We start from the raw sequence: 13,694 nt of genomic DNA, 5'->3' as shown, positions 1-13,694 counted from the left end.
ATGCTAAATGAAAAAGTATAAAAATAGTTATAAATTGAAATAATATTTGTATTACATATAGTTTTCAGCCACAGGACTGGAGAAGGTCAGTTTTCATTCCAACCCTAAAGAAAGGCAATGCCAAAGAATGTTCAAATTACTGCACAATTGCACTCATCTCACACGCTAGTAAAGTAATGGTCAAAATTCTCCAAGCCAGGCTTCAGCAATACATGAACCATGAACTTCCAGATGTTCAATGTGGATTTAGAAAAGGCAAAGGAACCAGGGATCAAATTGCCAACATCTGTTGGATCATAGAAAAAGCAACAGAATTCCAGAAAAACATCTACTTCTGCTTTATTGACTACACTAAAGCCTTTGACTGTGTGGATCACAACAAACTGTGGAAAGTTCTTAAAGAGATGGGAATACCAGACCACCTGACCTGCCTCTTGAGAAATCTATATGCAGGTCAGGAAGCAACAGTTAGAACTGGACATGGAACAACAGACTGGTTCCAAATTGGTAAAGGCGTGCATCAAGGCTGTATATTGTCACCCTGCTTATTTAACTTACATGCAGAATACATCATGTGAAATACCAGGCTGGATGAAGCACAAGCTGGAATCAAGATTGCTGGGAGAAATATCAATAACCTCAACATGCAGATGACACGACCCTAATGGCAGAAAGCAAAGAAGAACTAAAGAGCCTCTTGATGAAAGTGAAAGAGGAGAGTGAAAAAGTTGGCTTAAAACTCAACATTTAAAAAACGAAGATCATGGCATCTGGTCCAATTACTTCATGGTCAATAGATGGGGAAACAGTAAAAACAGTGACAGACTTTATTTTCTTGGATTCCAAAATCACTGAGATGGTGACTGCAGCCATGAAATTAAAAGACACTTGCTCCTTGGAAGAAAAGCTATGACCAACCTAGATAGCATACTAAAAAGCAGATACATTACTTTACCAACAAAGGTTTGTCTAGTCAAAGCTATGGTTTTTTGAGTAGTCATGTATGGATGTGAGAGTTGGACCATAAAGAAAGCTGAGTGCCAAAGAATTGATGCTTTTGAACTATGGTGTTGGAGAAGACTCTCAAGAGTCCCTTGGACTGTAAGGAGATCCAACCAGTCCATCCTAAAGGAAATCAGTCCTGAATATTCATTGGAAGCACTGATGCTGAGGCTGCAACTCTGTCTGATACAAAGAACTGACTCATTGGAAAAGACCCTGACACTGGGAAAGATTGAAGGTAGGAGGAGAAGGGGAAGACAGAGGATGAGATGGTTGGATGGCATCACCAACTCGATGGACATAAGTTTGAGAAAGCTCCAGGAGCTGGTGATGGACAGGGAAGCCTGGCGTGCTGCAGTCCATGGGGTCGCAAAGAGTCATACAGGACTGAGCAACCAAATTGAACTGAACTGATAGTTTTCATTCTGCAATTGTACCATTGCACATAGAAAATCTGCTCATCCTTTGTAGCCATGTTTACCAAGTAAACAGCTTTCCTGGGTGAAGAAAAGTTCTCCAGTTGGACATGAAATCTCTAATCTACATTTAAAAAACTCAAGAAAAAAAACCTCCCACACTGCATTCCATTTCCTAAAATAATGATTTTAAAGTTTTAAACATGGTTTGTTATGAAATTGAGTATACCTTATGAATTTGTTATCACCAAATATATATGATAAGAAAGAAAGTGAAAACAAGACTTTACCACCAGAGGGACAGTGACAGTACGATGACAAGAACCAGAAAGAGAACTAAGTAACAATGAGCATCTGCCATGCTCCACATTCTATCAGGAATTTCATATTCTCTCACTTATTCTTAGCAACTAAACAAAAACTTAGCAACTAAACAAAAACAAAAGGAGAATCAGATGATTTTAAGTGACTGAAGATGATTACACCATCAGAACCTTGGATACAAACTTTGCCTTTGACAGCCTTCATTTTCTTTTTCTGCAGAGTTAATCTATCTCCTGATTTACCTGTTCCCATTAACCCTAATTCCTTTATACCTTCACATTCCAGGGAATAAAGATCCTAACTTCTTTTAGATAACCAACCATTGACAGCCTCTTATTTGCCTGTTAGCTGTATTTCAGAGGTTTACTATACCTACAGAAACTGCATTGTAAGAATAACTAGATTTCTAGATCAGTTCATAAGAGCCTATTTAACATACATGGAGCTGAAAAGCTGTGGATCTTACCATAATAAACAGTAGAAAAGTAATATGATGCTAGTAATGAGACAGAACACAGGTTATCTTCTTCCCCTAAGTGACCTGGTAACTACTTGTGGGTTGCATTCCCCTGCTACATCCCCCGCCCCCACCAAACACCTCATCTCCAATGTTTTCTCATCAATTTTATACTTCATATATACTCTATTCCTCATTGTTTTTCAACCAAAAAAGGCAAGAGGGATAGTTTCACTTAATACACTTCCCTGGTTAATTTCATAAAATGAAAAGAATTAGGAAGGCACTTTGTCAGCAAACAGGTAAAGGGTAAAGGGAGGTAACTCCCTCTTTTACCAGAGATTAATGTGAATAAAGAAAAGAAAAAGAAAGTGAAGTCGCTCAGTCATGTCCAACTCTTTGTGACTCCATAGACTGTATCCTACCAGGCTTCTCCGTCCATGTGATTTTCCAGGCAAGAGTACTGGAGTGGGTTGCCATTTCCTTCTCCAGGAGATCTTCCCGACCCAGGGATCAAACCTGGGTCTCCCGCATTGCAGGCAGATGCTTTACCCTCTGAACTACCCTAAAAACTGTAGGTCAGATATATGATTTATTAGCTCTGTGTCTTTGAATAAGTTTCTTTACACCTCTAAGTCTCAGTCCCCTCATCTGTACAATAGAGTGGTACTATAACAGCTATCTGCCCAGCATCCCTTCACCTCTTTCCTTTGGGGAACTACCTCCAGCCCCACTACCTATTCCATATGGCTTTGATAAAGCTCCCCACCAACTAGATGGGTATGTACCAGGTCAGGCCAACTAAGAGTACGTCCAAGCACAAAGCTAGTCCAGAAATGGGCCATGACACAACAAGGCCAATTAAGGTCCTTTTCTTGAAACATGGAGGGGGTGGGGTTGCCCAGCTGTAATGAAGTAAGCCTGAAGCTACCGTACAGTGTTTTCCAATATGGGCAGAACATCTATCTGCAAAAAAAAGACTGGAGAAATGAGAGAACAATTCCTGGTAACATCTAAGTCCCTGGCTCCATCCAACTAGGAATCTGGCCTATCCTTCAGAATACCCTTTTTTGCTTAGGCAAGTGTGAGCTGTGTTTTTGCCCTTGACAATGGGGAAAAGTTCTATTTAAAAGCCATTCACAGAGCAGCTGCAAAATTTAATGAAAAGCACAGTAAGTCCCCTATACAAACCTTCAAGTTGCAAACTTTCAAAGATGCAAAGGTGTTTGCATGTCTAATCATGTAAGTTAGTTCACATGTCTGGCATACAATGTCATATGCATGCATTCTCTACAAGTGGGTCAGCTTTTGTGTAGTTTAGAGTACAGTAGAAGGAAATAGCAACCCACTCCCGTGTTCTTGCCTGGAGAATCCCAGGGACGGGGGAGCCTGATGGGCTGCTGTCTATGGGGTCGCACAGAGTCGGACACGACTGAAGCGACTTAGTAGCAGCAGCAGCAGTATAGTATCTTTACTTCAGGCTGAGGATGTCCAGAAGCAAGCATAAAAGCAGTGGTATATAGCTGACTGTGTTAGCTGGGTACCTAGGCTAAATTTACTGGACTTATAAACATGCTCTCAGAATGAAACTCATTCACGTGTAGGGGAGCTACTGTAACTAACGCGCCTGGCAACTGCAGGTACTTAATAACTGGTTCATTGATGAAGTTGTTACTCCTATAATCAGAAAATACAACCAAAGTATGAAAGGAATCCCAGAAATAAAAACAAAAAGGTAGATAAGTCTAAGACAGCATTCCTGGTTGGTAGCAGCAGTTTGGGGACAAATATGAAGAAAGTGACTCCACAGGTAAGGAGAGAACCTATGAAGTTCACAGCCAGTATCAGACTTCAAATGAATTTGCTATGAGAGAACTAAGGAATTTCACTTCTTGCACTAAACTCACCTCAGAGTATGACTGACCTTCCAAAGGTTTGTCTTTTCATGAGATCAGTGTCTCAGTGTTTAAAGAGATTTCAAAATGTACAACTATACTTTTTAAACACCTAAAGCCAATTTCAAAGTTTCAAGATTTCATAAAATACAACTTAATTTCCATATGGTTAATAATTATTGTGTGAGTCACTGTTGTTCCCTAAGTAGTAATATAAGTTTATCTATTAAACACTATAATTTAAGGAAGGTATCCTTCAATTAATAAAACAGATGAATTTCTTAAAATTTTATACAGAGAATTATACTATCACTATGCAATGCGAAAAGAAATCACAAAATTGGGTTATACACTCCCCACCCCCACCCCAATCAATCAGTCAAGTTGAAGAATAAAAGAAAATGAAGACTTAACTCCCTGCACTCTGACCGCTGCCATACCGCACAACCACCCCTCGTGCAGCAGCTACTCTGATGCGTGCACGGCACTGCGCCGCCACAAGCCAGGCTCCACAGAATGTGCACCATTAGCTGAACTGCATAATTCAGATACTGCGATCTGTTGACATTTATCTTTTATCCAATACATAGGGGGAGAAAATTAAAAGAATTTTCTCAATTTTAAATGTTACTCACCTACTTTTTTTCTTAAAATTTTGAACTTCCTCTACCTATTCAACTAGAATCTGAGGTGAGCTACCATCTGATTTAGCACATAATTTGACACTTAGTTTGGCTTCTCAGAGGTATTCTGCAAAGAGCACTTCAATTTCTGTACAAATCTGAAAACCACAATGCTTAGAGGTGAGGAATCAAAAATAATACAAGCCAGGGCAGGTCAATTATCTCAGTGAGTTACAACCTAGTTTTAGAGAGTGGATATAGAAATTCTAAAAAATATTAATAAGAAAAAAAAATGGTGAAAAGGTCAGTCAACAAGTTCTACAGGCAATCTGTGAAGGGAGTGAGGTTACTAGAGAAATCAAATGGTAGTAATGAGGCAGGTGACTCAAAAGACACAGGCTATAGGCGGAGCTTTGAAAGAAAGAGAAGTATTTAGAAATACGGCTAAGAAAGTGCAGAGTGTTGCCAGTTTCATGCTGTGCTGCAACTACTACTATAGATCTTTGGGTTTTACCTGGCAAACTCATGGTGGTTAGAAAAAGAGGTGTCATGTGAGAATTTTAAATATGTCGGGTAACACAGCAATTTCCAACTTTATGTATTTCAGGCTAAATTTGTTGTCATACTGTATAAAAACCTCAATGAACTAGAAACCAACTAACAAGACTTCTAATCAGTGAAAGAAAATATATGAAATCCAGGCTGTTAGGAACTAGAACTAAAAATTCTCTGTTATTAAAACCTTTCTTAAAACTTGGCTATAAAAATACACAAACAGGTTTTTCTATATGTGGTTCTGGGGGCCATGTAACATATTTATTCCTTTAGACATTTCTAAATTATATTCTTAGATCAGGCTGATTAGACCTCTGCTGATTCACCTGACTCCTAAACTCGCTAATAAATTGCTTTTTGCATCAAGCTATTTGCTTACACTAAGGAATATTATAAGAAAAATCATAAAAAGCTCATGGTATGGCTGCTGGAAGAATACTACCCAAATTCTGTCTCTCTTTATGTACATCAGGTTTCAGTAACACAAGAAGCAATGTTTTTATGCAATGGAACCTGTGAATCCCATAAATGACCCATTATCCCCCTTTGTTTTGGCCCCAAAGAACTTCAGAACAATGTTTGTAGCCTTTTTCTAAAAAAATTAATGGACTATGTAGCTTGCATCTCTAGAAGGATACGTTACTTCAGTTTATTACTCTATCTTTATTTTTTCTTTCATATGATTCTCTTACCTGTACTCTTGATTTTTTTTTAATTGCCTCACATCCTTTGTGGAATAACATGGGTGCAAATAAATAATACAAAATCTAGAATTCACAACAATTAAACAGCATTGAGCACTGGAAGAATGCTAAAATTTCACCACATTCTACTCTCCTTTTAAGCCAACAAGGTAGAGGAACAAAAAAACATTTGCAGACAAGCGTTTGGTTTCTTTCGAGTCCAGGATATCTGCCAGAATTAATACATATTCAAACCAATCTGTCTTGGCAGTATACAACAACTGGAACTCAGGATGATAAACCCAGGGCACTAAAAGAGCCTATGAAATATTGTAAGGTTTCAGGCTTTTTCTTCAAAATATAGAAGTAGACTAAGATATCATTTTAGATATATTTTAACCACCATGACCACATTTTCTAGCTAAAACTCTCAGAAAGACCAAGTAAAGACAATACTCATTATCCCAGGTAACCCAAGTAAATATGGACCTTCTTTAAGGTTCTCTTCTGGGCCTCTCTGAAACTCAGTGGGCATGTCTACCCTCACAGTTTCAGTTTCTATGTAAATAACAAAAAAAATCTCTCTACCACTTCAACTGAACACCTTGTTATAAGCTCAAGTAAAATGATCAAAATGGAGCTTCACTGTCTCCCTCTTCTTCCTCACCACATAAGCAACCCTTTTCAAAGATCTCATTCTGTCCTATTCCAAGTCAACTTCGTCCCTTTCTTCTCTTCATCTCTGATATTCTATCTTATCAGGCTTAACCATTTCTTCTTCTGAAGTATCTTTCTGGTTGGCATTTTCTTTTTCATTTGCACTTTTATGTTACTAGTTCAGGCCCTAATTACAAATTGACTTCTCTCCTCTGCTCAGACTTTCCTTTTCACCCTATATTTCACTGTCTCAGCATTGTTTTTTATAAAGCCATTTTCCTCAGACCTGCAATAAGTTTCCTAAACTTATTATATCATCAAAGTGACATCCCTTGACCTGAACTTTCAGGGAGATCTAGGACATGGCCCCACACTAATTATCTCACATTTCCCATAACTATCCCTAAATCACCATTCACTATTCCAGGCCAGGTTAATGCACCTACCACACTTTGATCTTCATCCACAGCATTCATAAGACTGTTGTCTTTCATGTCTTCTAGATCTCTGTTCAAATGTCACCCTCTCAGAGAGGCCCTTGACCACCAAAATGTCACTATCCAACTGCTCATTATTTACTGGGCACTATGTCAATAAATAATAATGATGAGCACTATCTCCTATCACTAGGATATAAATCTTGTAAGTTCTTTGAGGGCAGCTATCAGGTATGATTTTTTATATTTCCCATGAAAGTTTTCCTGGACATGTAAGAACACCAATAAATACCTAATGATCAGTTTACAAGACAGAATATCTGCAATCTGTAAAAATATAAAATTTTCTAAAGCCAGATATAAACACAGAGAAACTACAAAAAGGGTAATGACATAATAAATATTATTTAGTATAAGTTCAGAATCACATCATTTTTGACTTGAAAAGTTTTCCTAAACTAATCAAACACTAATTTCTATTTCAACAACTAAAATTTCATTAAAATGACAACCACTAAGCAAATGATTCTAAGGGAGCAAGCTGAAGTCTTACTTAATGTTATAACGTCCAGTTTTCAGTGTACATCTATCAGGAAGCTGAGCCAGTTTTCTTGAGAGCATTTTAAAATACTTTCTGCACTCCTGCATGCCTGTGCCCTGTTCATAGTCAGTAGAAGCAGAAAGTGGCAGTCCATCTCTGACACGAATGACTGAGGCAGATAAAATCATAGACATTTCCACCAGCAGAGAAGATCTGAAACAAAATTAACAATTTGGGTTAGGTAAGAAATTAAGTCCAAGGCTGATAAACAGTGCAAAAATGTGCAACTCACTAATAATCAAAGTCATACTAATTAAAGCAATGACATATCATACTTTCCTTCACAAATTAGTTGTTAAAAAAAAATCACTTGCTTCCTTCTGGCATTTCTGTAAGTATACATGGAAATAAATATTGGAATAAACAGCATTGTGAAAACAATTTGGTGATGCTCAACAAGAGTTTAAAAAAACATGCCCTTTGACCATAATAAATATACATATATATATATCTCCTTATCCTAAAGAAAATAATCAGATTTAGAAAAAAATTTTAAACAGAAAGACATTTTTCTCATAGAAAGAGCTGAGAACAACCTAAACATTCAACAACAGGGGGATGGTTAAACAAATTATTGGTACACCCCATAATGGAATATAATGCAACTAACAGTTATGTTTGTTAAGAACAGTTTAATGATATGGTAAAATGTTTATATGTTAGGTATTAAAAAAGCAGGATCAAAACTGTATATGTTGTTTTCCATAAAGACACAGAGAAGAAAGAAGGGAGGGATAAATGGCGAAACAGATACTGGAAGGAAACATGACAAAATCAGAATGCTCATTTCCAAGAAACAGTATTATGGGTAACAGTTACTTTATAATTTCCTAAGTCTCTGCAATATTCCACAATGGAAACATATTATTTTTATAATCAGATAAATGTTTTATTTAAAATAAGTCTTAAAGCTAAAGGAATACTAATCAATGCTGTTCTCAACCTTTTTGCCAGAAAGCAAATCACAATGTTTGGATGTGAGAGTGATGTTTGGATGTGAGAGTGATGTATGGATGTGAGAGTGGACTATAAAGAAAGCTGAGCACTGAAGAATTGATGCTTTTGAACTGTGGTGTTGGAGAAGACTCTTGAGAGTCCCTTGGACTGCAAGGAGATCCATCCAGTCCATCCTAAAGGAAATCAGTCCTGAATAGTCATTGGAAGAATTGATGCTGAAGCTGAAACTCCAATACTTTTGAGATCTGATGCGAAGAACTGACTCATTTGAAAAGACCCTGATGCTGGGAAAGACGGAAGGCGGGAGGAGAAGGGGACGACAGAGGATGAGATGGTTGGATGGCATCACCAACTCAATAGACATGAGTCTGAGTAAACTCCGGGAGTTGGTGATGGACAGGGAGGCCTGGTGTGCTGCAGTCCATGCGGTCACAAAGAGTTCGACATGACTGAGCGACTGAACTGACTAAATCATAATGACCTGTTTTATTATATTCTAATCATGCTTTACAAAAATAAATAAAAGACCATAGGTTTATGCAAGTCTGAAAGAAATCAGGTAAACAGTCAAACTTTGATAAAATATACACATACACAGTGGTTCTCAAATTTTAGTCTGTATCAAAACCACTGGAATTTTTATTAGAAATGCAGATTTCTGGGTCCTCCCCTCAAAAAATTCTGATCCACTGACTATGGGGTGGAGCTTGAGCATTTTCCATTTTAAGCAAATTCCCCAAGTAATTACTATGCTTATCTAAGGACCATACTTTGAAAAAAATTGAATTACAACATGTTCAGATCAGTTCAGTCACTCAGTCGTGTCTTACTCTTTGCGACCCCATGAACAGGCACACAGGCCTCCCTGTCCATCACCAACTCCAGGAGTTCACTCAAACTCACGTCCATCGAGTCGGTGATGCCATTCAACCATCTCATCCTCTATCTTCCCCTTTTCCTCCTGCCCCCAATCCTTCCCAGCATCAGAGTCTTTTCCAATGAGTCACCTCTTCGAATGAGGTGGCCAAAGTATTGGAGTTTCAGCTTCAGCATCATTCCTTCCAAAGAAATCCCAGGGCTGATCTCCTTTAGAATGGACTGGTTGAATCTCCTTGCAGTCCAAGGGACTCTCAAGAGTCTTCTCTAACACCGCAGTTCAAAAGCATCAATTCTTCGGCACTCAGCCTTCTTCACAGTCCAACTCTCACATCCATACATGACCACTGGAAAAACCATAGCCTTGACTAGATGGACCTTTGTTGGCAAAGTAATGTCTCTGCTTTTCAATATGCCATCTAGGTTGGTCATAACTTTTCTTCCAAGGAGTAACCATCTTTTAATTTCATGGCTACAGTCACCATCTGCAGTGATTTTGGAGCCCCCAAAAATAAAGTCAGCCACTGTTTCCACTGTTTCCCCTTCTATTTGCCATGAAGTGATGGGACCAGATGCCATGATCTTAGTTTTCTGAATGCTGAGCTTTAGGCCAACTTTTTCACTCTCCACTTTCACTTTCATCAAGAGGCTTTTTAGTTCCTCTTCACTTTCTGCCATAAGGGTGGTGTCATCTGCATATCTGAGGTTATTGATATTTCTCCCAGCAATTTTGATTCCAGCTTGTGCTTCCAGCCCAGCGTTTCTCATGATGTACTCTGCATAGAAGTTTTATAAGCAGGCTGACAATATACAGCCTTGATGTACTCCTTTTCCTATTTGGAACCAGTCTGTTAGCAGTCTAAAATTAAGTGATAACTCTTTCTTGCCAGGTCATAGAGCATAATGCCACTAAATATGTCTCCTTCACTAGCAGCAGTAAAATTGAAAAATTTGGTAACAATGTCATAGGCTTTTTTCCAAGACAATGTATCTCAGAGACTAAATTAATCCTTACCTAATCAGCTTAGTTAGTTCAATATTACCTCGCTCCAAAAATGAAAAACTGAGTTAGTAATATATCAAACAATGACAAAGAAAATCAATTGGTACCAAGTTTGGAAACCAGGGGCCCCTAATTTTTGTCACTGTGTCAAGTCGAAATCTGAGTGCCCAATCATGATGATAAATGATAACAAAACTTAACCCAAATAATAAAGTTAATGCATTAAATTTACTTCCTCCTTTACCTCTATTCATGAGGGAATGAGAGGAAAAGCTAGGTATTAATATGTCATTATCCTTTAATATTTTTCTTTTCCATTTATTTGAAAGGGAAAAAAAAAACCCAGCAGGAATTAAATTAGTCTTTACCATAATGGAATCTTCAAACAAAAGTTACAACATGACATATCCAAATCATTTTTTTTCTTCCTATTCAACCAGCTCCTTTTTCCTTCTGAAGGCAGTAGCAAAAGAAAGCTGGGATCAAGGGATAATGTCTGTACTATAAATCTCTTTTTAAAGTTGTTACATTTATTAAACCACAATTGTAACATTTAGCCTAAGTGCAAGAAATTAGGAAAATGGCTTACTTTATACCCTTACAATTTATGATTTAAACAGAAAATTACATCTTTCCGGAAGTATACTGAAACACAATGACCACTCTAGGACTTAACATGAGGGCAGGATTGTGACTTACAGTTTCCAAACATCCATATTCTTAGTACTGTTTAAGAGAAACTGCATTCTTTATGTTTGCTCTTTCTAGGTTCTCAACAGAAATATTAGGAATAAGCTTTACTATACAGTGCCAACTTTCACATAACCTTCAAAGCTACTCTTTTCTTTTTTATGACTTAAAAGGCAGAAATGTATGATTCATACTTCCTAAAAGAATACCAACCTAGTTAAGTTCCATCCATTTAACAAACATTTATTGTTTATGCCAGGGGTTATGTTAGACATTAGGAATAGATAGTTCCTACCATGGAGAAGCAGCAGTCCAGAATTAAAGAAATTCAGATGGAAAGAGCAAACATAACAAAAGCTATATTGCCAACTGCCTTACTAACTGGAAAACTACAGTTACACAAACTTGCCTTTCAGATATTCCTAATATACAGTTTTAGGCTTGTAACCAAAAGCACAACAGCAGTGACATTCCCTTTCTAAATTTTTGAAAGGTTTTCAGAGAACTACTTCAATAGATCTACTGATAAGATTTCTCTGAGGAGAAAAAATTAAACCTCTTCCTTAAATTCTTCAAGAGATGGGAATACCAGACAACCTGAGCTGCCTCTTGAGAAAACTATATGCAGGTCAGGAAGCAACAGTTAGAACTGGACATGGAACAACAGACTAGTTCCAAATAGGAAAAGGAGTACATCAAGGCTGTATATTGTAACCCTGCTTATTTAACTTCTATGCAGAGTACATCATGAGAAACGCTGGGCTGGAACAAGCACAAGCTGGAATCAAAATTGCCGGGAGAAATATCAATAACCTCAGATATGCAGATGACACCACCCTTATGGCAGAAAGTGAAGAGGAACTAAAAAGCATCTTGATGAAAGTGAAAGAGGAGAGTGGAAAAAGTTGGCTTAAAGCTCAACATTCAGAAAACGAAGATCATGGCATCCGGTCCCATCACTTCATGGGAAATAGATGGAGAAACAATGGAAACAGTGTCAGACTTTATTTTTGGGGGCTCCAAAATCACTGCAGATGGTGACTGCAACCATGAAATTAAAAGACACTGACTCCTTGGAAGAAAAGTTATGACCAACCTAGATAGCATATTCAAAAGCAGAGACATTACTTTGCCAACAAAGGTTCGTCTAGACAAGGCTATGGTTTTCCAATGGACATGTAAGGATGTGAGAGTTGGACTGTGAAGAAAGCTGAGAGTCGAAGAATTGATGCTTTTGAACTGTGGTGTTGGAGAAGACTCTTGAGAGTCCCTTGGACTGCAAGGAGATTCAACCAGTCCATTCTAAAGGAGATCAGCCCTGGATGTTCTTTGGAAGGAATGATGCTAAAGCTGAAACTCCAGTACTTTGGCCACCTCATGCGAAGAGTTGACTCACTGGAAAAGACTCTGATGCTGGGAGGCATTGGGGGCAGGGGGAAAAGGGGACAACAGAGGATGAGATGGCTGGATGGCATCACCGACTCGATGGACGTTGAGTTTGAGTGAACTCTGGGAGATGGTGATGGACAGAAAGGCCTGGCGTGCTGCGATTCATGGGGTCGCAAAGAGTCAGACACGACTGAGCAACTGAACTGAACTAAACTGAACTTCAGAGTCATTTAACCTAGCACTCAAACCAGCAAACTAACAAAAGAAATTGGGATGACTGTCAGTGAACAATACGAGGCTTGACTAATTTGTAGAGACTTTAGTCACCTTCAGTTCAGTTCACTCACGTCCAACTCTTTGGATTAGCAATCTTTCCTTTATTAACTCAATAAATACACCCCACCTTTTTTCTTTTTACCTTGAATTCTTAATACAGTTCCTTAAACATACACACACTCCAATCTTAATCTGGACTGTGGCAGTAGAAAAAGGAATCTGTTGACATTAAGGTCAAGCTTGGGTTAGGATACCCTTAAAGTCTAGCAGAGTAGTGGCTGGAGAAAACATGGAAAAGCTAGTGGGAACTGAGAAAAGGGAGAGGTTAAGACACTTGCATGGGAAGATTCAAGAGCAGTAGTTTTATTGGGGGTATAGATACATTTTTAGGACACTAGTCCATTCTCCCTCACCTTTAACAGGGAAAAAAAAAAGTATCATATGCCTTTACACAGCATCAGAAAACTCATAGGAAATCTGAGTGCTGGCTTATATATTCTTCGCCCAATAGCAACTGCTAGAGGAAAAATTTCCACAATACCAAACTCCTACAGCAGTGGTTAGCAAGCAGCCTTTTAGACCCAAGACAACAAGACACTGGCCTCTCTTCTTCAGAATGTTGTAGGGTAATGACTGTGGGTCCAAGGTTCCAGGAAGGCAATCTCTCAAAAGTAATAAACAAAACCCAACACGTAAGTACATTTTATATCTACTTTCCAGCAAGATGCTTTCAAAATGCCACTTTTAAGGGGGGAAAAAAAACAAACAATTTCATAGTAGATTAATTACTCATACTTTTAGTCTGTTATTTCCCAAACTTCCGTCATCCAAGTACCATTTTCAGAAGTCATAT

The 13,694-nt window shown here is 38.1% G+C and overlaps 1 protein-coding gene across 7 annotated transcripts in view; it reads right to left on the bottom strand.

Moving 5' to 3' along the window:
* The window catches only part of SEC22A (SEC22 homolog A, vesicle trafficking protein), an 85,961-nt gene that overhangs the window by 61,096 nt on the left and 11,171 nt on the right, over positions 1-13,694 (bottom strand). For all 7 annotated transcript variants that reach the window (XM_055568401.1, XM_055568402.1, XM_055568403.1 and 4 more), the window contains one exon: positions 7,603-7,803. In XM_055568401.1, the coding sequence (XP_055424376.1) occupies positions 7,603-7,784 (182 nt within the window). In that variant the 5' untranslated portion in view covers positions 7,785-7,803. The remainder of the gene's footprint in view (positions 1-7,602; positions 7,804-13,694) is intronic.

The sequence above is a fragment of the Bubalus kerabau genome, chromosome 2 (genome assembly GCF_029407905.1).
Source record: "Bubalus kerabau isolate K-KA32 ecotype Philippines breed swamp buffalo chromosome 2, PCC_UOA_SB_1v2, whole genome shotgun sequence".
Classification (NCBI taxonomy): domain Eukaryota; kingdom Metazoa; phylum Chordata; class Mammalia; order Artiodactyla; family Bovidae; genus Bubalus; species Bubalus kerabau.
Note: the sequence above shows the minus strand (reverse complement) of the source record. Positions and strands in the feature narration are given on the sequence as shown.